Source organism: Azolla caroliniana, unplaced genomic scaffold (assembly GCF_043228905.1).
Source record: "Azolla caroliniana isolate FFs.n. ecotype wild unplaced genomic scaffold, voAzoCaro1.0.p SCAF_1, whole genome shotgun sequence".
NCBI classification, from domain to species: domain Eukaryota; kingdom Viridiplantae; phylum Streptophyta; class Polypodiopsida; order Salviniales; family Salviniaceae; genus Azolla; species Azolla caroliniana.
Genome location: NW_028230436.1, coordinates 35,213,183 through 35,240,807, shown reverse-complemented (window position 1 = coordinate 35,240,807; position 27,625 = coordinate 35,213,183). Strand labels below are relative to the sequence as shown.

The following is a 27,625-nucleotide window of genomic DNA, read 5'->3' as shown; positions in this document are numbered from 1 at the left end:
GGTATTAATGGAAAGATGCCCAAAGGCTACAATGAATTCATACAATAGATTATAACCCTCATACCCACATCAACCAACGTGTCAAGTATCAAAAGCCCTCATATAGGGTCGTTCCAAGACGGGGGGTGGAAAAAACCATCTTAGTGGAGCATATCTCCACTTTATTTTCTCTCCAAAAGAGGTGAAGACCTCTGGCTTTTTCGAAATTTCTCGAAATTGTTGTTGTTTACAAATCACAACCTCAGGATCACCAGTTATTGCCTCATATTGACCTCTTAGAGTATGTAAGAGCATTAACCATATCTCCTTCATTAACTCAACCACATTCTCTTTAACTTTCTGAAATACACATTTACATCTAGCCTTCCACGATACCCAAACTACTAAAGAAGATATCGTAGACCAAACCTTGTCCTCTTCCAAACAACATTTTTCGTCAAGCTAGGGTCTCACCTATTGAAGTGGTGCGTAACATTTGGTTAGATGATGTTGGTTAGACATCATCCATGCTTTGAAAGGGTAGTGGGATAGTTTTATTGGGGATTGAAATGCTAAATTTGCTTAACACCTCCAGTTTTTTGCTCTCTTAAAAGATACTCCACTTTTATGGTTCAAAGATGTTAGCCCTTTTTGGCATTTTCAGCCACCCACGATGGTTGTTCCCTTCGTCGATCACTTGAGAATCACATATCTGCGTATTTATGTATACCAATGAATGTATATATTTTATAACAATAAAAAACAACTTGATTGGGAGGTACAAGGGGCAACGACAAGAAGGAACATACCAACAATCACAACCATACTTGGAAAGAGTGAGACGAAAGGATCCTTGCCGACAAGTGACCCACTACTAAGTGCATGTGAGGGAATTCAGCCAAAGGAGTATTGCACATGAACACAAATGTCCAAGCCCACCATCTCCACGAGGAACAACACGTCCTTATGTTATTAGAATTGATGTAAGTGAACCATTTCCATGGTTGATAGGATGGATTATTGTTATGGGACATACATACATACACACATACATATTGTACCACACACACACACACACAAGCTCACATGATTTGTGATGTAATAACACATACATACATGCATAAGCACGTATGGATGGATGTATGTATTGATATGAGACATACATACATACATACACATACATGTTGTACCACACACACACGCACACACACAAGCTCACATGATTTATGATGTAATAACACATACACACACATGCATGCATAAGCTCATATGATTTATGAGGTGAGTAATTTGTAAGGGAAGAAGAAAGGTTGAAAGCAAAGCAATGCCTTGCTTCCATTTGCTGACATGGATAGACCCTCTGTTCCTCCTCCTCCTCCTTCAGGTTGCTCTCTTGAGTCTTAATGCTTTCCATTTCCATTGCTCTATTCATTTCTCTTCTTCTTTTCTCCGTCGTCTCTGAATCGCACTCTGTTCAATAAAGTCTCCGCGTGCGCGTGCGTGTCTGTGATGATGACGAGTGGAAACTGTTGTTGAGTTGTACTAGTAGGAACAGAGGAGGTTGCCAACATGAGGCAATTTCCTTCAGCACCTCATCCAGAGATTATGCGTGCAGAGCAGAAGGACGCAGATTACTTAAACCATATATGCCAAGCTTTCCACGAAGCTTTCCGTTGCCTCTTTGGTAAGTAATCCCCTTTCTCACTCCCTCATCCAATCCCATTGCTTGCTCATTCCTACAAGCATTCCAATACTAGAACACTATATGTTTGCATGTTATGTATGTGTTTTGTGTCTATACGAGTATGTATGTGTATGTGTAGTATATGTCAATGTAGACATACATGTGTGCATACGTTTATTTGGATGTGGTTACCGATTAAGTACGTCATATGCTAGTTCGATAGGTGGATAATTAAGATACTAGGAAAATGTTGATGTTTAAAATCTTCATATTAAACTCTAGATTTTATTAATGTTATCATAAGAGCGTACCAAAAGAAGCATGGGAAACAATAGGAGCTCATATCACATGGAAAGTTTGGAAAATTCGGCTTAAACGGAATACAAACATCAAAACAACCATGAAATGGAGTTCTGTAGAATTTATTGATATTCTTCAAACGTACTGGGCATTATTCTACAAAGTTATGAAAATTTGCTAAAAAAATAGAACCCTTTTATCACTATCACCACTGAAATGCGCACCTGAGAAATATTGAGGTTTTTTAGACTTATTGTAAAAGATACGGTTTTGGCATTTCAACCAGTACAGAATTATATTTCTCAAAAAAGACCAGTGAGTGAATGCTTTTGCCTTTATTTGCAGGGACAACCCAAGCAACAGCGCATCAAAATGAGGTTTGCATCCCCAAAGTAAATTAATTTGCAAGTATTAATAGTTATTTGTTGTTTCATTGCATGGTTTCCATTTCCTTTACAGATAAAGCTTATCGGACAAGTTTTCTATTACACCTTTACAACAGGACTAGGTATTCAAACACTTGGCGAGGAATATAGCAACATAGTTCAGGTGCTGAAAATTGCATGATTTTGTCATTTTGCAAGATGCTTTCTCTGAAACTAGAAACCTTAAGAAGGCAATTGTTTTGGTTCCAGTGTCCTGGTAATTTTCAGTTCTAAGTCTATCTACATTTAGGGTCTAGGTTACTTTTATGTGCTGAAAAGTTACTCTGCACTTCGATACTGGTGTTATTATATGCTGATAATATTGTATTTATTGAGGATTCATCTGTTTGGAGGGCATCCAGAAACAGTAGGACATATTAGATGCTTATGAATGTTATAGTGGCTGGCAATTATATATATTTAACAGAACCATACAAAAGTGCGATCGGAGGGCAATAATTATATCTGAAGATATGGCAATGTTTAACAAATGTTACAAAGATCATATTAGAGTCTCTAAATAGTACATACAAGAAACCACTATGAAGGGATATAATACAATCCTGCAACATCTGCTTGATGTGTAAAAAAAGTGGATGGAACGTCTCCACACTCGAAAAGAAAATGAAATTGGGGTCCTTGAGTAGCACAAGAAGAAGCAACAGATACATCCACAAGTAATGAAATGTATGGATAAACTCCATCCACATAACAGTCAACGTGGTTGTTGTGATGAAACTTTTGTCACAGCATGAAAGATGTTTGGAATTGTCTTGTTTGAATGAAGATGGCCGTATTTCTGCTGAAGGAATTGTACTATCTTGCAAACAAGTCCAAAATTAGGGTTTTGTTGATCTTTTTAATGCATATCTAAAGTTGATCTCTCTTAGCTTCGATTTTCCACAACTGAACATGCCCAAAGTTGAAAAGAATAGAGTGATCTGAACATATTTTTAGATTGGATAATGAAAGAACATGGGTCAGCTCCACAATGGCTCTTGGTAGGAAGACACAATACGGCCCTCTCATAACACACATTGTAGGATGGATTTATCATCAGGACCTCTAATTAGAATACATATCTATCTCATGGAATAAGACAGCTCAAGATCTCATCACCTCAGTTGAAGGTTAATATAGGAAGATATGCATACCGATATATGGAAGAACAGATGCCTGTTGTGCCATCAGGGTGTGGAATTGGAGGAACATATGTTTCCCATCGTACTGTCTTTTATGAAATATGGAGATATCACTGTCACTTCAAACAAGGCTTTGTCTCACTTGCAAGGTATTGGAATATGAAGACTACTGATGTTTGGACTGTCCTTGTTAGAACTCAGGAGACATAGATAGTTGTTGAGGAACAACGATACAACTACAATTCCTTGACCACAGCACTTGAAAGGGGTTACAGTAGATTGGGCAATAGAAATTGTCATGCATGTAGGTGATGTCCATTTGGACAACAACTTTGTTACCCATGTCATGAAGAAATAAAGACCATCATCACCCGACTCTGAAGGCACTTCCTTGTTTTGTAGAACTCTCTATCTTGGATCAGCCCATGTTGAAGATCTTTTGGAAGGCAGATGTTTCAGCTCATCTATGTTCAGAATGTTAAAGTGCTTAACTAATGAGAGTCTCTAGTAAATATGCAGCTGTAATATTTCAGTTAAAAGATTAGATACCGTTTTATGGTTTAATCTCTCCTTCAGTCTGATAGGCCTTCTTAAAAGACATGAATATATCATTTTTTCTTTCTCTTATTGAGAGAAAATTTTTAATGCCATTAGCATCTAATGAAATACAGGTGACTGGGCAATCAGGCCTACCTCTAACGCCAGCTAGACGGATACTTCTTGTTTTATTCCAAACAGCTGTTCCATATGCTGCTGAGAGGACAAGGTAAACATCTTCATTAATCAATAAGTGATATTTGACGGAATCCTCATTCCTATGATTTTATTTTGTTAATGTGGTGTGTTTATGTATTATTCGTAAGACGAGAAATTTCACGATTGAGCTTCTCAAGCATGGATATTCCTTCAAATCTTGTAGAAGGCAACCCAGAGACACAACCAAGGACTCTTTGGCAACAAATACTTTGGCACTGGCCCGTGGTAAGAAATTGTACATCTATAAATTTATATATGAAAATTTGTGTTCTTTATGGTTTCTGCAATTTAATGGTGTAGCAAAAATTTGGATGCTAGATAATCGTACTGATGTGTTTATTATATTGGCAGTTGCTGCCATCCATCAAGGAAGCTCTAACATTAATAACCCGTGCTAACTTGATGCTGTTTTATTTCAAAGGTATACTATTTAAAGGGCATTTAAATATGCATATGTGAGAATCCATTACTATTTACCATTGCTGTATTTTTTGAAGATCATGGATGATAAGCATTAATATCAATTTCTTCAGGGCTTTATTATGATGTAGCAAAACGCGTGGCCGGTGTCCAATATGCTTTGTTGGCAAAGCCACCTTCCAATAGAACCAGGTTGGTCTTTTACTTGTTAAAGACACCATGGGGAGGCATTGAATATCTACACTGACAATTGATTCCCAAGCAATAAAGGGACACTTCCGTTGGGTGAGGGGAGATTTGAATCCCCATTACTGATTCTTAGGCTATAAGGCTAATTTTTATTGAATTTTTTTATGAACAAACACCAATTTTTTCCTGTTCCTCATACTTTACATCGATCTAAACATTTTGGGTTGGTCGGGATGCATAGACTGAGAATACTAGACAAGTACATTAGGAATGATATAACAAATTTGTATTCAACTTATCTTTTATTTATTGCCTTGTAAAATGTTCTATAAAATTTTCAAACATAGGTACCACATGCTTGGAGTTTTTCTATTGATTCAGCTATGTGTAACGGGTGGAAATTGGTTACAGAAGAATTTGTTGTCTCTTTTTAGAATTTCTCATTCGACAGTTTTTGACATGCCATCAGGTCAGAATGCTTTAATAATACTTTTAGATATGGGACCTGCATGCACATGATGGTTTTGAGTTGGTGAATTTGAATAGGTAGTCAAGGTGCTCGAGTTTTGGATGAAAATTTGAAAGGCGTTAGTGACAGTTATTGGTCCCATAAGAAATCCGAGGTAAGAAAAAGGTGATTCCACAAAGAGTAAAATATGAGTTTTAAATCTGGTTGATGGAATTTGGCAGAACATTTCTTGATAATTCTTAATGAAATGCGTCGCCTTAAGCAAAAAACAATATCTAAAGAACATCTTTTTGTGACAAAAAGGAAGAAAAATTTCTCCATTACCTACATGTTATTGATTGATTGGGTGTGATGAGGTTCCTGTGCAGGGGGCGGGTGGAAAATGCACTCTGTGCTTGGGTCCATGGAGATGGCCTACATCTACTCCTTGTGGTCACGTCTTTTGCTGGTGAGTAAGAGTTTCTGTGCTCATGGACATCATCTTGATTTTTGTGCTCTCCTTTTGCCCATTCCTATTTCATGGTAACTTTTGTTTAGTTGTTTGTTTCTCCTGAAAGTGTTAATTATCGAGATATTTCATATATGGTATAAACATATCGTCTACAAATTATCACATCTTTGCTATTTGAAATTAGGTTCCTAAATGCTGGAAAGTCATCATCTAATAGCTGAATGTATTGTATACCTCCAGGGATTGTGTGGCCGAGTGTTGCAATCAAAAGCCAGAATGCCCTCTGTGCCGTGCGAAAATGACCCATTCTGAATTGGTTCCCATTTACAATGCAGATTTTGTTGTAAGCTAAAAAGAAAGAAGATCCATTTACAAGTGAAGAAAGGAATTTTGTCTCCATTGGATTTGTAAATATAAAAAGCTCTTCTAAAGTTTAATCCGTGGCCCTCCCCAGATTTGGACATTATTAGTACATTAAATTTCTTCATTTTATACATCTGTTGATTCTTTTCGAAAGAAATCTTTCCACCGAAAAAATTCTTATGATAATTTGTTGAAGGAATAATCTCGTTTCTCATTATGATGATTTGTGTTTGTTACATTCACGATCACCATCATCATCACCATATAACACATGCATGCTGCAGCGAAGTAACTAATGACATTGTCTGATGCATTCCTCCTGGAATGCAAAACCTTTTATTTTCTTAGTAGAATGTTTTGCTTGATTCTTTTAACGTATCAACCTAAAGGTTCTTAGTAGTCAATAGTAAATCCAAATACCGTATTGACTTGTGTGATTAATTGATACACAAAAGAAAACATCTGTTGACTTGACCACATTTTTTTACAACCACTAAACTTTCTAATGTGAAGGGTGGGCAAATGTTCAGAGGGATTAGGATTTAGGCTACAGCTTTCTCTCATAGTGTGTGTGGCCAAATGGTAGTAGGTTGCATCTCTTATCAATTTAATTAAAATTCTTCAATCAATTGTGTGTTTTTATGGACAAATAATTCAATAAACCTTTTGATTAGTGCTCAATAATTTATCGAGGTCATGAAAGCATTGCTATTTTCACATGATCTTAATGAAAACCCATCGCTAAGATGAGAATGCCTTAAAAAATGCACGACAAATTAAAGAAGTTGATCCAAGAACTTACGGCATTACATGTGATTACTAATTATACTATCAATGGGCTACTAGGGTTTAGGGTGGATGAATGTCCCTCAATACTGGGACAATACAACTTGCCATATCGAGGGCATAAAAGATTGTTTGCATGCCACTTGGGGATGTGGCTTCTATGACACCTTGAAAAACTATTTTTAAGTATCGTGGGAAAGTATAGCAAGCACGAGTAAAGAAAGCATCAGAGTGATTTCTTACTAGAGAGGGGAAATAAATGGGGTTGATTGAAGGAGATCACGGGAGTTCATGGAGGCCCAAAAGTCTGACCCAAATGAAAACAAAGGTTGTTAGTGGTTGCATGATTTGCAGGCAAACCATGTGCACATGGATCCAAAACAAGAGTGGACACCAACAGTGATCCTTGGAAAGACCATTTCTTCCAAAAACTCTTGGACTTGATATGCGGGACCACAAGAAAACTCTTGTTTCTGATCCATATGAACACGGATCTCAAACAAGAGTGGGCATCGACAGTGATCCTCAAAAAGACAATTTCTTCCGAAAACTCTTGGGCTGATATGAGGGGCCACAAGAAAACACTTGTTTCGGATCCATGTTCCATTGACAGTGATCCTCAAAAAGACAATTTCTTCCGAAAACTCTTGGGCTGATATGAGGGGCCACAAGAAAACATTTGTTTCGGATCCATGGGAACACGGATCCGAAACAAGAGTGGGCACACGCAAACCCTAGGGGCCACAAGCAAACCCCAGGGTTTGTGTTTTGCTTGAGCTAATGGTATGTATGTATGTACATACATATAACCAAAGCCAAAAAAATTGAAGACACAAAACCTCATAGGTTTTATATAATACTCTCTCTCTCTCACTCATCTTTTTGTGGAGATCTATCTCAGATTTGTATCTCGGCTATGGAAAGCTCCAAGTTAACAGACGATCACGACCTTTCTCCACTTCCTCTTCTTAACAGGTATCTTTCTCACTCACTCACTCGTGCTCGCTCTTTCTGGTACTTTTTAGATGATGAGCAGTTGAAGCAAAGCTTTAATCTAAATACTTAGAGAAAGAGAGAGAGAGAGAGAGAGAGAGAAACCTTAAGAGAGCATAGAAGTCGTTTACATTTGAGGATGAGTAAGACAGAGGAAGGAAATGGGAAAACACGAAAACACCTCTGAGTTTTTCTTTATTTCCCCGGATGCCCCTAGGTTTTCGTTATTTCTCCCAAAATGTCCAACTTTATCAACCCCCCTTTCGAGCAATTATACGTGCTACTTCATTAATTATATGGTCAATCCATCCGCCTGCTCTCTTCCCGGAGGTCTGACATAGGCATTTGCGAAAATAATAAGAACTTAAGGGAATCAATTCATTCTATGCTACAGGAGGATACGGATAATAAACCAATTATCAAAACAATTAACCAATTATCAAAACAATTACGTGAATATGCAAACAAGAGAGAAAAAGAAAAAAAAGAAAAAACTACATATTGTCGGTCCTTTCCTTTTGTAGTATTGAATGAACTGTTGGGTATCTATTTCCTGATCACCCCATTACCATCAGATTGTATATATAAATGTATTTTCTGATTCCTTTTCTTGTTTTACTAATTGGTGGAAATTCTTCTTTTTTTCATGCATGAAGCCATAGGAATTTAATTGAAACTTTATTAGAACTTTAATAGAAAGGGATATACATTGTTGCCAGATCCTGCTTCCTTTCTTAAATATCTGTGAGCTCAAAAATTCAACCGGTGCTTTACTGAATGTGGCCACCATTTTTCCCTAAAGAGAAATAAAAAAAGAAGAAAAGGTTATGATCAAAATCCAACCCTCCAATTATAAAAAACCATGATGACTTGGTTTTTCTGGAAGAGTAATTCAACCCTAAAATGGCTCCAAAATCTAGCCTTTGAAATGAAAGTGGCAGCTGAATGAACAAGTATTTGAGACAATTAACATCTACTGTTAATTCTAGAAAGTTACCAAAGAAAAAACCTAAAAAACATAATATGGTCCAAATCCAACTCTCATAGTGTTGAAGCTCCCTTGAGGGAATAAGAAATTGTCAACGTAACAATAGGAATCTGAAACAAAAAGGTCATTCCCTCAGTGCAATGGTACAAAATATTTGTGTTCTGCATCAATGTAGTGATTGTGATGATCTTGGTTCAAATAACTAGATATCCATATCATCAGCAACTTTGGGATAACCCTTCATCGCAGTTGTTGTGTTTGCATTATCATATATACTCACTCATACATGATTGTTTGTGTTATGACAGTGATGCACCTAAATTGATTCAACTTTTGTCAGAAACAACATCAGGACTGGAAGAGATACGGCAAAATTTTAGTATGTTTGTGACAAAGGTAGGGGGTTACTTTACTTTCTTACCAGCAATTTATATTGAGCATCAGTGTCTGCATTCTAATGTCACTTATACAGATAAAAAACGGGGAGTTTTCAACAGAAAAAGGCATTACTTACCTTGAAACAAAACATTTTCTGCTTATGTTTTATTGCCAATGCATCACATTCTATATCCTTCTCAAATCAAAGGGAAGATCAGTTCAAAACCACCCTGTAATTGCTCAAATGATTGAAATACGAATGTTTTTGGAAAAGGTAAAGCTATAGTTATATAAATTGGCATACATCTTTAGAGAATTTTGATTGATTACATCCTTCCTTGGGCAGATTCGACCAATTGACAAGAAACTTCAATATCAAATCGAAAAGCTTTTGAAAATGGCTAAGACACCATTTGATACATCCAAGAACAACGGAATTGTTGGCAGCAATGATGTTGATCTGTTGTTCAAACCAAATCCCGACATGCTTGTTTCGAAGATTGACCAAAATGAGAAGGTAGATGTTACTCATTGTTTTCAATGCATTATAGAATGGATGTTTTAATTTACAAATTCAAGTTTTTCTAAAGGAGATGAATTGACAGGAGAAAGATGGTATATATCGTCCTCCTATGATAGCACCGGCAGCCATGGATGAAGAGAGATTATCAAAAGATCACAAGTCTGAGACACGCCTACGAAAAGAAGCTTTGCGGAAAGCCTCTAGAAGCTCTTTAATGAAGGAACTTGCTAATGAATTAGAAGGTCGACCCGAAGAAGTGAGTAATCCTAACTTTAAAATGTATTATGGGCTTATTATTTTATATGTTTGTCCCTAGCGTATTAACCTAGAAGCTTTTTTTCTTGCGGTTTTCAGATAAGAGAATTTATTGGTGCTGAAAGCAAAGAGATGACACGAGAATTGTCACGACTGCAAGAACGTTCGCAACAGGAAGAGAATCTTTTTGCTAGAGTTCCATTATCCAGAATTGAGAAGAAGAAAATCAAACATCTTAAAAAATCAAGAAACGGGTATTTATGGTGTTTCATGTGGAATTAGTTGTATGTACAAGTTTGGTACTCAAATAAGTCATGCAATTGTTCACTATAGATTGATGGGGATGTTGGATGACTTCGATGATGATGTTTCTTATCTCATCAACATGGAGGAAGAAAAACAAAGAGGCTCACAACATCAAACTGATCAAACTTTCTCTCAATCTGACGAACGACTAAGGCATCCAAAGGTAGATTACCATATCAAAATATCTTATATCATACTTTTCTACTTTCTGGTTTTTGTGCTTATGATTTTTCGATTATCATGATGTGAACATTTATTTAAATTGTGTAACCTAAAGATATCGTTTGATACTTTTGTTCATAAACATTTTTTGTTTCATTTACTTTGTATTTGTTGATACTTATAAGGTATTTCATCTACTTTATATGTACAACACGCTATAGAGTCCATCCTACTTTCGATTCAATAAATATGTAGACACATATATTGCACCATCCATATAAATTATTCTTATTGAAGAATCAGGAAATAATACATGTAATTCTCGTGTAGTGTATAGCTTATATTTGCAGTTACGGTGATCTAGTTTTTAACTCTATAATATAGCCTGGTCTATTGTATGTTTTCATAAAGTTGGGAAGATAAGTTGAAACGATGTCTTATGAGTGCTAAAATATGTATGTCTCTACATGTGGAGGTGATTGTGTAATGGCACACGTGTCCCTCTTGTTAGATGTTTTTAAGGATGATGGAATTTGGTCATATGCAATTGAAAGTTTTTTCTACTCTGTTTGCAGAAAACAACGAATTTTAAGAAGCTGAAGGCGAAAACAAACTTTAAGACATCAAAGCGAACAAATTATAAGGAAAAAAACTACAGAAGATAACAGAAATAGTTGAACTTTCCGAGTCGGGAAAAAGCCAAGATTCTAAAGATGTGCCTATGGGTGAAACAGTATATTAAATTATGGTAATGTAATTGGTTGTGAATTCCCATCTCCTCGGAAAGGTTTTTGAGATTCAGTATAATGCAAGATGTCAGGAAACTTAAATGGGATGCTTTAAATATGATGCCCATGGGAATATATCCCCCCCACCCCATTACGCCTTACTATTATTATATTGGGAATGTACCGTTGCGGTAAACTATGTTCTTGCTGAGCAATACATTGGTGTTCAAATGAATGATCATACTAACATAGGGGTTGAACACAGATATGGTCTTCATGCGGACCAAAGTGACTGCTTTCCTAATCTGGTGTAAGGTTTTAGATTTTATTGCAAACCAAGATTGCATTAGATTAGGTTGGGTCTCTATCTCATACCCAGCCAACTAAATCAGTGGTGTGCATTTGTGCTTCCATTCAGTTGTAATGCTACATGTATATTGCATGTGCAAATAAGGTATTACAAAAAAAAATAGTTTAGTTAGTCATTTAACCAACTTTAATAAGGTTTCATTAGTGCCTTTTGCAATTGACTGGTCTACTTCTGTAACATCAATGTATGCATCCACGTTATTGATATACAGTTATTATTTAAAATGCATCCAATTTTCTATTTCATGTTCATGTAATGTGACATACAATTTATTCATGTCAATCAATAACTACCCCTTAAATTACAATTCTTGTACCCTCTTTCCCTAGAGTCATTCGAAAATTGTCTAATTGTCTATCAAAGTAGTTGGGTCTCTCCAGCACTACAACCTTCCCTCATGATGGATTACTGCTGTTGGCTGTGTCCAAATGGAACCAAGATGTCACCAAACCAAGGACATACATCATTTTGAGATAAACTCCCACTCCACCTGCAAAAAGAAAAAGCCACAATTGTTGTTCCCATTGTACCTCTAGAAGCCACCATGCCAACAATGCTGGATGACATCTTAGAAGATGCAAGTCAGCTGCTCCCACTCTACCAACCGAACAAAAAAGGCACAACCACTATTCCCATGGTACTTTCAAAAGCTGCCAACTCTTCCACCATCAACCTGGGTTCCAATTATCAAGTTTGCCTACTCCCCACTCATGCCAAAATTGTAGAAGATAGAAGTTACCTCAGCTATCACCAAGCATTTGCCGTACTGTGCCTTGCACACCCAATTGTTAAGATGATTTCCTCCACAGAAACCATCATTCCACAGGTTGCGCACCCAATTGTCAAGACGATTTCCCCCACAGCAACCATCACTCACAGGTAAGCCGTAGTGTTGTTGTCCGACAAGGAGTGTGAAACAAGTGGAAGATCTCCATGTAAAGAAAGAGTGAGTGTATAAACTAAGTATATACATAGGGAATGATATCCATGAACAGCAAGAAGCAAACACCTATAATTAACCATGTAAAAGTCACATGAAGGGCGCACACTTGTTAAGAGGATCGTGATCATCGACAGTGAGCATGCTTTAACCTTCTCTTTGTGTGAGCACTCATGTATTTAAAAAGTCTCCTTTCTTTTCAAAACATGAAGAAAGTTTTAGTCTTAAGTGTTTAATGTCTCTTCTCATTATCATCACAATACATTGGCACATATATGTGCACAAACATAACCCTCAAGATTGATGCATATTTGTTTGCGAACAAAAGTTTCAACATTGATGCATATATGTTTACGAGCAGAAGTCTCAAGATTAACACATATATGTTTATGAACAGAAGTCTCAAGACTAACACATATATGTTTACGAACAGAAGTCTCAAGAGTTATCATTATTTATTACAAGATTAACGCATATATGTTTACGAACAGAAGTCTCAAGAATTATCATCGTTTATTACAATTCCTCAATATATGATCTTATACAACCAAATGGCATCCATAACATGCTATTAACAAATGTGTTTATACCATGCCATATACACATTTCCCAGCTAGAAAATCTGCTTGAATTTCATTTTCAAAATTCAACTGGACTACCATACATAAGGTCTTCCACATCAATATTCAGAAGAGCAGGGAGAGATATATTCAGAATATTACATAAATGTGAATTTCAACTAGATTACCATACGCAATGCCTTCCACATCAATATTCAGATTATTGCAGGGACAAAGAGATATTCAGAATATTACACATAAAAATAGAACTGTAATTTTAATATACATATAATCAAGTAGCAAGTTACACCACGATTGAAATAAATAACTTCATCATACACAACAGCAGGAATTAGTACTCAAAAATGAATGAACATGAATATTCCCACGTGTAGGCCCTAATGTATATATTCTGACCCAAATCAGCATCATATTACAGTAGCTGGGCATCATCATCGCAGGAACAGTATTCAAGGTGATTACATCTAGAAAACAAGTATTGGGAACAAGGGCAAAAACATATGGCTTCAAATTGGCAACAATAGCACCTATGCATAGACCTGAACCAAATGAAGAGAAAATTTAACCAGGTTACGCTTTATGAATGAATTGTTCTAATCTGAAGCCTTATAATGTTGAAACAATTGCAGTTCATGCAATTTCCTTTTAGGTTTTGTTCTCAGCAATTAGAATTCTAGCAATATCAGCATCACTCTTGAGGTACCTTGAGCAAACTCTATGCCTGTGCATGATGAGCAATATCATCATCACCATCTAAAACTGAAAGTACTGCCGTCAGAACTAACCTGCCAAATCAAATAGCCGAACAGTTATATTTTGTAGTTAACATTATACATACAGTCATGCACTCCAAATCAGTTATTTTCAGTTAATAATTAAATATTTTTGCAGGAGCCAACTTTGCAGGACTTCTCCAATCACAACTCCGAAACAGAGTCCCGAACTGTTAAGCCTCATCATATGGCAGAAAACATCAAGGTATAGACTACCATTCTCCTCCAATTTTATTTGAAGTATGTTTAAACGTAAATAAAACTATCCGAGACCCCTCAAATCTTACATGAAACAGATGCAAAAAGATTATGTCAAAACTTCATTGTTCACACATAGCATTGACTTTGGGGCAATGTATGTAACACTAACAAAATGGAATCCATATTAAAAATAGACAACACTAGGGTCTGCAGAGTTTTGTCCAAGTTCCCGGAAAATCTCTTTATGGAAGCTGAGAAACAGAAAGTTGATTTGGCCAACAGCAAGAAGATAAATGAATTATTTGCAGCAGGGGCAATAATTGATAAATAGAAGGATAGATATCAATAGCATCCTCTGCAGTCAAATATGACCTATGACACCAAGATAATGTAGTATGTGTGGAATTGAGTAGTGACTCTCAATGTTCACGAATTTTACTACTGAACATTGCAATTGAGAATGCACACTGTGACTATGACAGGAATGTGTGTATAGAAGAATGGACCGGATTGACAATGTGTAAAACACAAACTCAAATGTTGTTGAAGGCAAAAAATTGTATCAAAGTGTCATACTAAAGACTCATGAACTTGTTCAGAGCATATTATGCAGTCAACACCCTGTCTCACATTAAAGAGAATGTGAGCATATGGAAGCAATTGTACAGATGGTGGACAAAGGATGGGCTCTACCGTATATCAAAGAGTTCAGATCCACTGTTTCAGGAAAATGGTTTGATAGTTTTGTGCATCACGTATAGTATAATGCGTGAAAAGTGATCCTCCACATACAATTGTTGTCAATGTCTTTCTCATAACATCCATAATATTTCCTATATCTAACATCAACAAATTCCATCCTCCTGACCAGAACACATGTTTCCCAAGCCATGATACTGGAGAGAGATCTGCTGCTGGAATAAAATTCCACCTGATTGTACATCAGTTTTCTATTACATTTGACAAATGAGATTTACTCCTTGTTGAGATATCAAGGTATAGTGTCTCAAAACAAATAAAGATGTATAGAAAACCATATTCAAAAACTACGTTCAAAAACTATATTTAGTGCACTCAAAAGCTCTGATCGTATTTATCTCAAGGATCGAACAAAAAACTTAAATCAAGAAATACAGCAAAATTGATAAAGACAAGGAAAACATATGATGCAAGTTCGATAAGTGGAACTGTACCTGTAAATCACAATAAAGAAGAGGAAAACATAGAATCCAAGTTTGATAAGGCGGTACTTTTTTTCCTTGCCAAGGACATTAAAAATCTCTGTTACATCCACCAGATATTGTTTCTTCATGTACCTGTTCCAAATATATATGTATTACAAGATTAAAATAAGTTCAAGTATCTTTAATAATTAAGAGATTAGAGAATTATTTGATTAAAATTAATTTATCGACAATTACAATGATAACCAATGAATGATTTCTTTTTTCGTAAATTACTGTATACCAAGCCATAAACACATTTCCTGAAGACTTATTTGCTCATAAATTCATCAGTGAGCCTCTTTTATTGCCATATTTCATCTACATGACATATTATAAATCTAAATGTTGTCTCCTATATTAACAGTTTAAGTAAATCAGGCCAGAATTCTTACGAAATTGCAAAAGTAATTCATGTTTGCCAAACAACCTTATAAAACCTAAGTTTTTAAATTCTTGTTTATTCGTTTAGCAAGTGAGGAAAGCGCATTTGTTTACAGTGACAACCGCCTTTTCTATTAGTTTCCCTAAATACCAATCTCATTTTGGTAAATTTTCCTATGAATGTTGACAAAATTAATCACATGCTTCAATTTTCAGATCAGACTTTTGGATACTTAAGATGAAATCCAAAGAAAATAATGTGCACAAAAAATAGTACCACATACAAGTTTGCATGGTAGTAAACCATTGGGGCATTAATCAATGCCATTAGCCAATGCCCAGTTAACAAATACACTGCACAAAGGGAACCTTGAATGATGAACTCAACAAGGACAAACTTGTTGATTGAAGATGCAGAATCGAATGGATTGATGTAATCTAGTTCCAGATCAGATAAGCACATTAACTGTTACAAAAACACGTTTATTTTAGCACCTTAAACTTTTCAAAGCAGTTTTAATGCAAAATAGTAATTTTCAGTAGTAACAGAAGATCATAAATCTAGTAGTAATGACCAATTCTAACATAAGTAGAAATAGCAATACAATTTATCACAATCAGTAATAAAAGGAGAAAAAATGTGGTTTATTGACAACACATGCATAATTGAAAGCATAGTTTTCTAGGATACATAAATCTTCATACATACCAAAATGTTACACTTAATGTGTATCCTATTAAGATCCCTGCATTTTTTATAAATGGTATGAGAGCAGGTTTAGGTTACTTTTTCTATCCTATTCTTCCCAATAGGCATACAGAGATCTTTCTCTTGATCTCTTTCCTCCTAAGACGATGTCGAACCTCTGTTTATAGTGACAAAAAGTTTGACCAGCAGAAAACCGCAGCAGAGGTGATTTTTCTCTATTTTCACGTTTTCAGAAAGTAGATTTGAGGCTGATTTTTTACTACTTATACTCCCATATCAGATTTTTGGTGGCGATACAGCCAAAACAAGCTCTGCAACAGACTCAAACCCTAATTGCACAACTGCAGCAACCAGTTTTCAGCACAGTAGAGTAACTCTTCTCTATTTCTTTCAGCCCATTGCTTATACAATTCTTAAGTATTCTATTGCTTTAGTACATCTTGGTGAACAAAACTACCAGGTACTGCAATATCTCATCTATATTTTTTGCTGTAAACTTTTTGCAATGGCTGACCAAACTAATATTTCTGGCATGCTTAACATTGAAAACAAGTTGGGATGGTAAGGACCCTCAAGCCCGTGCTCTCATTGCATTGTCAGTCAAACATCACATTGTTCCACATATCAGGAATTCTCAAAAGACTGCCATATCTCCTCTTCACAATCGTTGATGAGCCTCAAACTCCACTTGTGGATAGAAAAATTTATGCCTGTTCGCAGGTGTGCCACACATTTTCTACCACATTTCAGTAGACCAGAAGCGAACCAACATGGGGTAGTATAATGGTATCAAGGTAAATGTAGCTCATCTTGACAACATACAACTTGGAAGAAATGATCTGGATTCTTATGAGCAATCTCAATGGATCAGTCAAGCACATAAAGAAGGCAAACTGGATATCGGAAATGACTAAAGACCTGGAAAGGTTTAGGATGGTCCTCAGAGATAGGACAGGTGTGGAAAATAAGCTTACTGACATCCCAAAATCTCATGGTTGTCGATTGAGAAACCATATCCAAGCTTGCCAGGCAAGTCATGTGTTGCAGCTCTGCCTCCAACTTGAGAAACTAAGCGAACCTGAACATCATTATAGCGAAGGAAAGGAAATAAACTAAGACTCCATTAGTGCCAAAGAGCAAAAGAGGCTTAAGAAAATGAAACGGAAGGCAGTCCAAAAGCATTGGTTGCTTTCCCTTGTCCATGTAAGTAGTAAGTAGCAGGTAAGGATGGGTGGGAACCCTTTCTCAATGAATTCTGAAATGATTGGAAGATCTGGCCGAAGAAGGTTATGGCCCCATGGACCTCTCCTGAATATTTTGATTACATTACTGAATCTGGACACCAGTTTTGAATAAGGATCACATTACTTGAATACGGGGGACCACCCTTGTGAGTAAGTGTTCCTTAATGACCGATAGTAAATAGATACCATGGGGAACAGATTAAAAAACCCCATCATATGCCTGGAATGGAATAGAATACCCAAAATCTGATCCAAACTATCAGTTAAAAAAGCGAAACTACGAAAATGAGGCGAAGCCACTAATGTTCAATGGAATGCATGCTTGAAGCTGAGAAAACGCAGTAGATTTTGGAGGTAAAGCCACTAAATTTCACATACATGAACCCTTGAGCAAAGCTTCATGTTGTTGGTTCTAGTTAATGGCATACCTTATGCATAATGGGTCAGCAAGTGAATGGGTACAGCAGCTTAATCCATTGGGTAGGGGCATAATGAAATTAAATCTTCAGCATTGTTTCTATTTTTCATGAAACCAATTGATCCATCTATGAGAAGGTTGAATCAAGATCTCCACAGAGGCCTTGGAGGACTGAACTCACCTTTGTGTCAAAATACAGAATGATTCATGGCTAGGGGTGAATCAATGCGTTACCACTTTGTCATTCCTTTTTTCAGACTGAGGAGACCTACAAGAATAAGAATGCAAACACTTTTTTAATAATTGACCCGGAGCAGTGAAACCACCCTGTTTTCAGAGGCATGGCATGAAAGTTTCTCCCTTTATTGTAGTCAAGTGCCCCATCAAACAACCACGTGCTAAACAACAAGAAATAAAGAAATTTATGTTGATTAAGTAGCATTGCAATGCTACATGGAGAGGAAGAGAAACATAATGTTACAAACCTTTAACAGTGAAACATAACGCTGCTAGCTGCAAACCTTGCATAGCCTTGCAGAGGCATTTTGGCCTTTCTAGAGAAAGTTAGTTAATTGGGTACCATTGCAAACAAAAGTCTAAATAAAGAAACAGCCTTTCACAGAGAAGAGAGAGGAAATTGTTACAGACGTACCTCCCAACGTATTCAAAGGACAGATAACATGTTCCCTTTCTAGCTAAACTGAAATATCTCTGGAATGCTTTGCGAGTTTGTAACTTTCTATGCTGGATCCAAATAGGGAATTTTATCTATGTAAGGCTAAATCTTTATTTTGACTTTGATTTAGCCTTTCAATGCAATATCTAATGAGGCCCAAATGCCTCTGCAAATTGCAAGATTGCATGCAAAACTGCCTCTCTCTATGTTCTACATTTAGCCTTTCTTTTAGCCTTCCTTGTATTTCCCTATAAGAGATTAATTCTCTTTATTTTCAGCTTGATTTAGCCTTTCAATGATGTCATGCAATGAACTGCTGTCCTCTGGCAAGGCCAAAACTCCTCCACATGCATTTGATAAAGTAATTTCGCTTTCATTTGGTTGTCATTACAATGTTGGTAGGAAAAAAATGCCTCTTATAGAAACTTTTCAAGTTGGCAAGGTTGCATGCAAGCCTGGCTTTCGCTATTAAACACTTATTTTGTTTATTTTTACTTTTATTGGCTTGCCAAGAATAGTTATCCATGAATTAAAATTCTCTCCTGATGCACTTCTACAAAATCTGATATTCTTATGCTAAAACATGAAGGCAAACGGAAATATTTCAAAGAAATAGCATGAAATCAAATATGAAGTATCATAGTGAGAAAAACTTCCTCCAGACAGATCGAGAAATATCTTCATTTCTGCGTAGAATGAATGAGAGAAAGACGTTGACACACACACACACACACACACACACACACACATATATATATATACATAAATAAATAACACATATATACACTTGTAAAAAGGACCTGGTAAATCAGAATTCCTAGAGCCGCAGCAACAGCAAAGAAGGAAAGAAACCACAGAAGAAGCTCCCAATCCATAGCTGGCTTTTCGGTTGCCTTGGTGCTTTCGCTTTCACAAGTTCATTCACAATTCTAGGGTTTGCAGAGCTTCCATGGCTTCTAGGAGTTTTCTTCCAGATCGGGGCAGAAAACACGGAGAGACAGAAATTATGTATAAAAGCGTGCGTGTGTGTACACGATCAGGAAGAACAAAAGGAATCGAAGGGAGGAATGAACTATTTTTAACGTTATTTTGGTTTGGCGTTGAGAAGGTTTTCATGAAAGGGAAGGCCTTCTTACAGAAAAAAGGTCCCCAAATTACGTGAAAATTATAAAGCTGGCCTCTTCTCATTCTTATTACAATAAAGCTCTATAGGATGGACATATGCAAACGTAGCTCGAGAACCATTTCTCAATATCTCTCTTTAGGTGATGATGTTACGGGAAATTGAAAACCATTTGAAAGATGTTGCCCTTGCTTGAGGTAGTATATTGATACTCTCAAATGTGTATTGGCGGACATAAAAAAGTCATTGTTTGTTGGTTTGATCACGAGAAATGTAAGATGTATCTCAAACCATATAAGAACAATAGAACTTTGCAAATTGAATGGGTTGTGGCATGGCCCCAATATAGAAAGGTAGTGAAGACAAGGAAAATACAATACTTCCTATTGCATATAAAGGAAAAATAAATGGTGGTTTAAGCTCTGAGCAAAACAAAGGCTATGGCTGAGAACATTGAAACACTTGTAATACATGCACTTGTATTGAAGATGTAATAAGGGAACAAAATAGATGGCCAATACCAAAGTATCACATATAACTCTTGTGTTTTGAACATGCAATGAAAGGTGAATAATGGTGGGATTGTGACCTCTCAAATGCATGTCATCCAATGGTACTACGCCATCTTCTATATAAAAGTTGTTGAAAACATTAATAGAAGAGAATGAGATCACTTGCAAGCCTTAAACATCTTGCACATTTGAATCTCTCTTCAACTGACAATAAGAGATTGATTTTGGAGATCTATTGCTAATTGTTCATTGTTAGTAAATTTTCTTTGCTCTAAATCCAACTTATTTTTATATACGCCCATCTTCAAACAAACACACATGCCTTTCTTTTTAAGTGTGTCTCTCGTTATTGTTAAGTCTAGAAGGACTCTACCTTTCTCTTGGGTGTATCTATTGTGCTTGTTTTTCAACCATCTCTCAGTTTGACAATGAGTTATCTTATGGTTTTACAAACACGTTGTAAACGCACCAAATGTTACCAATGGGCAAATTGAAAATACAAGCTAGAAACATCATTTGATGAATATATAAAAACTTTCGACCAATGTAGAGATCATAATTCAGTTGGTAAGGTTGTCCATTGGAGACTACAATGCATTGCATTCAACCCTTGCATTCCACAATGGTATATGCATAGATTGACATATTCGCATTCATGGGGGCTCCCCCACAAATGCAAACGTTTTTCCAAAAATGTATTTGATGAGTAGCGAATAGAGAATGGCTTGCAAGGAACATTGAATAGTTGAAACAACAAACATCAACAAACTTCGTGTTCCCTGATTCAAGTTAGGGTTTGGCTATGTCCTTGCCTCCTCTTACATGACGCCTACATGCTTGTCTCTCTCTACATCTTGCTCCCTTTAAATTAGGGTTACTCGGTAAGTCTCTCTTCTCATCTCAACGTTGTCCAATCTTCCATGATTTCTTCATGTCATTAGAGTAAGGATTAATGAACATGGATATGAAAGGTTAGGATTCATTCGTAGATATATCGTAAAACTCTTGGGCATCTACTAGAATGCTCATTTGTACAAGAAAATTCATTTATGGTGAGGGTTAGATTGTTATTCAAGAGTGAAAGTTTTTGAGTTGTGAAGTGGCTAGTGTAGGGTGAAGGAAATACCCCAAAGTCCACATGCAAATGCAAGCTTTTGTTGTAATTTGAGGATACCTATGTGAATTGAAGACTAATGCAGGCACCTAAGATGTGGCCACAATTTCACAGTCCATATCAAGACTCATGGTGTTTGATGCATTCCCATTATATTACTATGCAAGAAATTTAATTTGACTTGCTTATGCTAACTAATAATATAGCAAATCATTCTCATTTGGAGAATAAGGGAAAGGGGATTATGCCTAATTGAAGTAACATGAGATAGGATCAACAAATAAGAAGATGATGAGAGGCTATTTAGAATGCAAAACCAAGCTATCGATGAAAATGAAGCTCATAAGGACATTATTGATGAGCTCGAAGATATGGATGATGAATATGATAGCGCATAGACTCTTAAAATTAAATTTAGAAGAGTTACTTAGAAGTTAGGAATTAGAATATCATGGTTCATAAGCTCTTTAATTAAAACTTTTATTATTAACGAGTGATTTTTCCTTTTTTAATGAATTGATTATTTTTTATTATGTAAATTTATTGTCCAAAATGAATGAATATTCTTGGGGCCATTTTCTATTCTCGAATATCACGACTATCTAGAATGAGTCAATCAATGGGTATGTGGTAAAACTTGGACAAGTATATGATGTCATAAAGATGCATGGAAGTTGTGTTAGTATTAAAACAACTTACAACTACGATGAGTTGATTACAATAAAACAAATTAACAAACAAGCATGTCCACTCTTACAACTAGCCCCCAAATGTTATTTCAATATTGTAAATGAGGGCATCACTTCACCCTAAAACGGGTTCAGGTTCCCTACTCAAAGCGCAAGAGCGCGCGTGAATGTTGTCGGCATGAGCATATTCACTCACACTCAGAACGTGAGCATGCAAATCAAGATGTGATGGTGGTGTGGAGGTTGGGCACGAGGAAGAAGTAAGTGTGACAAGAAGGACGTGAGACACACACGGTAAGAGGAACACCCAGTGAAGAGGCCCCTAGGAGTTGGCAACGGTTCGGTTCAAAGCCTCAACCGAGCCATTAAACTGTTTGTAAACGGTTTGTCGGTTCCGTTCATCTCGGTTCTGGCTTGAGCTTCACAAACCGGTTTGAGCTCGGTATGGCAAGGGGAAACGGTTCGGTTCAAGCCTCAACCGAGCCATTAAACTGTTTTTAAACGGTTTGTCGGTTTCGTTCATCTCGGTTCAGGCTCGAGCTTCACAAACCGGTTTGAACTCGGTATCGCAAGGTTCAAGCGGAACGGAGCCGGGTTTGGGCCAAACCGAACCCAAACACAAAATTTGTGCCTTGTGTTGTGTGTTTGGGGTCAAATGCACACATACATTCTATTCTATTCATTCATTCTTATGTTTCAGAGAAAATGCATCAGAAATCATTCTCCTCCAAGACGAAGACGAAAAAGGGCGGGAAAAATCTCCCGCACAGTTTGTCCCTCTCACCTGCGTCGATTCATTTCATTCTTCTTCTGCACCAGCTGTAGACCCTCTTCGTCTTCTTCGATCGATTTCTTCTTCCGCACATCTCTGAACCACTTCTTCCTTCTTCCTCCTCCCATGGCTTCCAAGGTGAAGGTGAACACGACAATCTCGCAGCTTTTCCAGACACATAAGCGGCTCAAAACACAGCCAAGCGATGGTGACCTACTTCCTCCCTCCCCTTCTCCCTCTTCCGACCCTTCCATCTTCATCTCCGAAGAAGAAGGAAAAAAAGACGGCGATCTTCTCCATGTCTCCGATCAAGCACACGAGGATACGACATCTGAGTCGAATCGAACAGAAACTATGGTTAGTAAGGATCAGAAGGTGAGGATGGAGCTTAGTAAAGCTTCTGCTCACGCCATTCGAAACATGAAGCTCTGTGAAAACAAGGTTTCTGAATCGAGAGGTTTGTGGTGCTCAAGTCTCTGTTTTTCTCTCCCCATCTATTTAATTGTTGTTCAAAATCAATTCTTTGCTCTCTATTGCTATCATTAATCCATCAACTGAAATGTTAGTGCATGGTCTCTATCTCTCATTGACATATTTTCTTCTTATTCAAATTAGATTTGTGTTTTTTTCTTATCATTATTAATTCATCAAAGAAACATCCGGTCTGTTATATCCTAAGAATCTGGAATCAATAATGCGAGCATAGGAGGTTTCACTTCTTAGTAACAAGATAGCTTAACTGGTCCATTTAAGATTCACATCTATCAGTGTGGTGGACGTTTCTTTAGTAGTCGACCAGAGTTCTCTTATCATGCATTAAAAGAATAGCAAGTGACTGATAAAATACCACATATTCATTGAAATGTAGGCGAAATTCTATGTATTTCTGTCGGATTTTGTTCCTTTGTAAATATGTGCACTTGGTGTCTGGAAACTTTGAGCAACATTTGAGTGAACGTGGCAACTAACACACTTACATGGCAAAAACCCTCAATTTCATGTAACTTGCACTTTTGCTATTCGAAAATTGTCTTATTATAACATATGGGCTCAAATACCTCCTGATTTTTAAGACACGATAAAACATATTTAAGTCTTAAGAAGTTACATAGCGTGTGCATGCTAAACAGAAGGAGCGACTCGGATAATAGGCCTCTCAAATGTGAGATATTCAAACTTCATGATATTGGTGTCATACATGACGATAGTACTGACCATGATGCTGAATAACCGTACTTTGCTATGGGGCTCTTAGAAGTGTTCTGGGTGCCACTGTCGTTCTATCGTGGCTAAAGTAGCATATCCTCGAGTGAGTTGATCTTCGGTGGCTTCGGTCATAGCTTGCAAATGTCGCTCTACATAGTAATCCAGTACTTCAACTTGCTGTCCTAATATTGTGAAGGGAGATTGTTGGCGAGTCAGCATGAACATGTAGAAATCATGGTCTTTTTATTCCTAGGTTTACTATGAGCTCTTATTTGTGGCAAAAACCATCTAGCGTGTTGAGGTGATAGTGTAGACCTGCATGAGATTCAGAGACACAGCTTGTATTGTTAGAAAAAGAAGAATGTGAATAGATGTACCTAATATGTTGATTTCCGTGCCTCCTCCATATATGATGTAGTCCACTATATCATTGATGTTGAGTCTGAAGACACCAATGGAGCTTGTGACTACCTCTCAAAGCCTCCTTCTATACCTAACTCCTTCCAACACTTGTTCCTGTAGTGCATGTGTAGCCCACATCATGTCAGACAGAATTTTGAGTCCCATATGTTGTTTGTAGGATAATTCCCTGGATACAGTGTCAAAGGCCTTGCAGAAATCCACAATGCAATCATGCAATCAATGTTTTTGTTCCTTTTGCATCCTCCAATGTAAAAATGTACACATCTTAATGTAAAAATGCATTACCTCTTATATCACTTAATGGAGCTATTAATGTACACATCTTAATGTACACCTAATTCCTTTTGATATGCAAATTATAACTTATAAATTCTGTGGTTGTATCTCCAACGCAAGGCATGCCATTTCCAGAGTTAAAGACCTTGCTTGTAGAGAAAAGCTGGAAAGAAGTATTGGGTAATGAACTGGAGAAGCCATACATGCAGAACTTATACCAGTTTGTGCAGCAGGAGGCTTCTAAAGACTTCCCTATATATCCACCTCCAGCTAAAGTGTTTAATGCCTTCAACTCTTGCCCTTTTGACAAAGTGAAAGTGGTTATCCTAGGTCAGGTTAGAACCATCAACTTGATATTCAACTTTCTTTTGTTTTATTCTACTTCTTATCTTTCATAGTGCAATCTTGACTGTGATAGGATCCTTATCATGGTCCAGGACAAGCCATGGGGCTTTGTTTCTCTGTTGAGAAAGGAATCAAGTTCCCCTCAAGTCTGCTGAACATCTTTAAGGAGATTCGCGATGATTTGGGCTGCTCGATTCCATCTCATGGAAACCTCGAGAAGTGGTCTCATCAGGTATACTACCACTGTCATACAAAGAAGACATGATTTAGGAACTGAACAAGTAAAGCTTATATTGGCCTTTGTTTTATATATGGTTGATTTTTAAACAGGGAGTAATGCTGCTTAACACTGTACTCACAGGTGATGCACCCTAATCTAAGCATAGTTAGAGAGAAACCAAATGAGATTATTGCTCTATGCTAAATTGAAGTGTTGTGAATACTGTTAAATTTTTGTATTGTTGGCATGACAGTTCGTGGTAATAAAGCCAATTCACATGCAAAACAGGGATGGGAACAGTATACAGATGCTACTATTAGAGCTCTGGCTCTGGGTCGATCTGGCATTATTTTCCTATTGTGGGGAAATTCAGCACAAGAGAAAACAAAGTAAGTTTTTGTTTTTGCATTTCATCTTTACGGATTTTTATGTTTCGCATTTAAGCTTGCCGGATCTAGCATTATTTTTCCTATCATTGTGCTAAAGATAAAACAATGTACTTTTTTGGTTCTGTTTTGGTAGTTTGTCTTGACTATTTTGATTAAACTTTCTCTGCTGCATTACTAACCTTCCATGCTTGTCATCGATTTGATAGGCTAATAGATGCAAGCAAACACCATATTTTGAAAGCAGCCCACCCTTCAGGCCTCTCTGCCCATAGGGGTTTTTTCAATTGCAGGTTAGACTTGCTCCATTGGAAACATTCCCTGCCCATTTTCTCTCAATTCCTCTTATGCATCAAAATATGGTACATTGCTATTGTTCAGTTTTTTTATCTTTGGGCCACAGGCATTTCTCTAAGACAAATCAGATTCTGGAGAAGCAAGGTTTGTTACCAATTGACTGGCAGATCTAAAGATGCTTGTATAAAAGGTTTTTTTGCAAATGGCCCTCGATAGCCAAGGATCATTCATACGTGAGCTATTTTTTTGTTTTTTGTACCTAACAAGGCAACGTTTGAAGGCCATTTTTGGCTTGATCTGCAGAACTCCTTTTTATGTATATGTAGTGCACAAGAAGTAACATTACAGCCTGGCAATCAAAGACGTGTATAAAGTTCTCTCTCGATCTCGTAAAGACAAAATTTCATCATGTAGTGGAAATACCACCGTGTCTATTTTACACGGGACATTATATCCCCATAGAAACCAAAAAAAGTGAGCCCGTGATGATCCTTCAGAACAAACCTAATTGTGAACAGGAGGTCCTGCCAACTTCATATTTGACTCCCCTCATGTGACAAATGCTTCAACACACACACACACACACACACACACACACACACACTCTCTCTCTCTCTCTCTCTCTCTCTCTCTCTGTGTCTCTGTGTCAGTGATTGATTCAATAAAAAACAGGTCTCCACTATCACTTTTTTCCTTATCTGATGGTTCATCTTAGCTGTTTGAACTAACTACAAAATGTGTTAAAAATTTCTCATGATTTTGCAAAACCTGTACTTTTAACTTAAAATGATTGTTTGGTGCATGCAACCGTCAGAATTTAACACCAAAGGGGTCCGCTCAAGAGATGCCAAATCAGCACCAGGAATATTCCTGTTGTATTATTAAAATTTTAGATTGATCATTTATACTAAAATTAGCTGGTCCGGTAAGTCTAAATCCCACAGAAATGATACTAAACCTTTTAGAAATTCAAATGGTTAGTAATACTTTTCTTGTTCTGGTTTGACATATGCACAAGTATTTATTCTTTTAATGTACGCTCAATTTCATGTCCAGAAGTTTGAAAATTCTATGTCTACTCTAGTTGCAATGCACATCAAAATTAGATGATTGTTGGGCAAGTGTAGGCTATAATGAGTTGTAGATCATGTCTGCCTTGGTTTTGATCAGCTAAGAGACTGAATTTGACTGGATTTAGGCACTGTACTGAGTCTATCCAATCATGAGCCTTTGATTTTGAAGGGTGCGTTTACATGATTGGCTTTCAAGGTCACAAATCAATAATGGCTGGAATTGCCATGGAAGCTACCAAACATGGATTCCCTCTCTTGAAGCTGAATGTGATGCATTTTATAAGGCTGTACTTACGAATACACATCAAAGCTACCTGAAATATCTTTGTAGATAATAATATATGATATTTTACTCAGAATTCGAATTGCATAG

At 36.9% G+C, this 27,625-nt stretch overlaps 4 protein-coding genes and 1 long non-coding RNA gene across 7 annotated transcripts; 3 read left to right on the top strand and 2 right to left on the bottom strand.

Moving 5' to 3' along the window:
• Positions 1 to 1,241: 1,241 nt before the first annotated feature.
• Positions 1,242 to 6,420, top strand: LOC147870112 (peroxisome biogenesis factor 10-like). Of its 2 annotated transcripts, none has more exons than XM_087337045.1 (12): positions 1,242 to 1,363; positions 1,517 to 1,663; positions 2,309 to 2,340; positions 2,423 to 2,512; positions 4,202 to 4,296; positions 4,394 to 4,511; positions 4,638 to 4,707; positions 4,820 to 4,898; positions 5,243 to 5,364; positions 5,442 to 5,518; positions 5,733 to 5,812; positions 6,056 to 6,420. In XM_087337045.1, exons 1-12 carry the CDS (start codon positions 1,327 to 1,329, stop codon positions 6,165 to 6,167), a joined length of 1,059 nt encoding a protein of 352 aa, XP_087193171.1. In that variant the 5' UTR covers positions 1,242 to 1,326; the 3' UTR covers positions 6,168 to 6,420. The 2 variants fall into 2 exon arrangements, with proteins under 2 accessions (XP_087193171.1, XP_087193162.1); XM_087337036.1 differs by having other exon boundaries at positions 5,721 to 5,812.
• Positions 6,421 to 7,796: 1,376 nt separating this feature from the next.
• Positions 7,797 to 11,402, top strand: LOC147870111 (Sas10/Utp3/C1D family). The gene is made up of 8 exons (XM_087337058.1): positions 7,797 to 7,939; positions 9,254 to 9,341; positions 9,418 to 9,597; positions 9,670 to 9,840; positions 9,929 to 10,102; positions 10,201 to 10,355; positions 10,435 to 10,570; positions 11,145 to 11,402. Exons 1-8 carry the CDS (start codon positions 7,881 to 7,883, stop codon positions 11,232 to 11,234), a joined length of 1,053 nt encoding a protein of 350 aa, XP_087193184.1. The 5' UTR covers positions 7,797 to 7,880; the 3' UTR covers positions 11,235 to 11,402.
• Positions 11,403 to 13,407: 2,005 nt separating this feature from the next.
• LOC147870110 (protein cornichon homolog 2-like) lies at positions 13,408 to 19,889 on the bottom strand. 2 transcript variants are annotated; one of them, XM_087337097.1, is made up of 5 exons: positions 19,617 to 19,889; positions 16,054 to 16,235; positions 15,356 to 15,478; positions 13,892 to 13,973; positions 13,408 to 13,727 (listed from the first exon to the last, which is right to left on the bottom strand). In XM_087337097.1, the coding sequence occupies exons 1-4, from the start codon at positions 19,689 to 19,691 to the stop codon at positions 13,904 to 13,906; spliced, it is 450 nt and encodes a 149-aa protein (XP_087193223.1). In that variant the 5' UTR covers positions 19,692 to 19,889; the 3' UTR covers positions 13,408 to 13,727; positions 13,892 to 13,903. The 2 variants fall into 2 exon arrangements, with proteins under 2 accessions (XP_087193223.1, XP_087193215.1); XM_087337089.1 differs by having other exon boundaries at positions 13,408 to 13,973; positions 19,617 to 19,888.
• A 3,069-nt stretch (positions 19,890 to 22,958) lies between these two features.
• UNG (uracil dna glycosylase) lies at positions 22,959 to 26,601 on the top strand. Its single transcript, XM_087337109.1, has 7 exons — positions 22,959 to 23,483; positions 25,046 to 25,266; positions 25,350 to 25,508; positions 25,607 to 25,637; positions 25,750 to 25,885; positions 26,092 to 26,175; positions 26,286 to 26,601. The coding sequence occupies exons 1-7, from the start codon at positions 23,153 to 23,155 to the stop codon at positions 26,350 to 26,352; spliced, it is 1,029 nt and encodes a 342-aa protein (XP_087193235.1). The 5' UTR covers positions 22,959 to 23,152; the 3' UTR covers positions 26,353 to 26,601.
• Positions 25,335 to 26,186, bottom strand: LOC147870109 (uncharacterized). Its single transcript, XR_015531724.1, has 2 exons — positions 26,065 to 26,186; positions 25,335 to 25,519 (listed from the first exon to the last, which is right to left on the bottom strand). It is a non-coding gene; the product is annotated as an uncharacterized LOC147870109 (long non-coding RNA).
• Positions 26,602 to 27,625: the final 1,024 nt, after the last annotated feature.

Coding starts and splice junctions, on each gene's coding strand:
- LOC147870112 (XM_087337036.1), top strand. CDS start 1,327: ATGGATAGACCCTCTGTTCCTCCTCCTCCTCCTTCAG. Junction 1,364..1,516: donor TCCTCCTCCTCCTCCTTCAG/GTTGCTCTCTTG, acceptor ACTGTTGTTGAG/TTGTACTAGTAGGAACAGAG. Junction 2,341..2,422: donor CAACAGCGCATCAAAATGAG/GTTTGCATCCCC, acceptor TTTCCTTTACAG/ATAAAGCTTATCGGACAAGT.
- UNG (XM_087337109.1), top strand. CDS start 23,153: ATGGCTTCCAAGGTGAAGGTGAACACGACAATCTCGCAGCTTTTCCAG. Junction 23,484..25,045: donor CAAGGTTTCTGAATCGAGAG/GTTTGTGGTGCT, acceptor TTGTATCTCCAA/CGCAAGGCATGCCATTTCCA. Junction 26,176..26,285: donor AGGGGTTTTTTCAATTGCAG/GTTAGACTTGCT, acceptor TTTGGGCCACAG/GCATTTCTCTAAGACAAATC.
- LOC147870111 (XM_087337058.1), top strand. CDS start 7,881: ATGGAAAGCTCCAAGTTAACAGACGATCACGACCTTTCTCCACTTCCT. Junction 9,598..9,669: donor TACGAATGTTTTTGGAAAAG/GTAAAGCTATAG, acceptor TTCCTTGGGCAG/ATTCGACCAATTGACAAGAA. Junction 10,103..10,200: donor TAGAAGGTCGACCCGAAGAA/GTGAGTAATCCT, acceptor TGCGGTTTTCAG/ATAAGAGAATTTATTGGTGC.
- LOC147870110 (XM_087337097.1), bottom strand. CDS start 19,691: ATGGATTGGGAGCTTCTTCTGTGGTTTCTTTCCTTCTTTGCTGTTGCT. Junction 15,479..16,053: donor GTTTACTACCATGCAAACTT/GTATGTGGTACT, acceptor TATTTGGAACAG/GTACATGAAGAAACAATATC. Junction 13,974..15,355: donor TTCTTTATTGTGATTTACAG/GTACAGTTCCAC, acceptor TTGATTTGGCAG/GTTAGTTCTGACGGCAGTAC.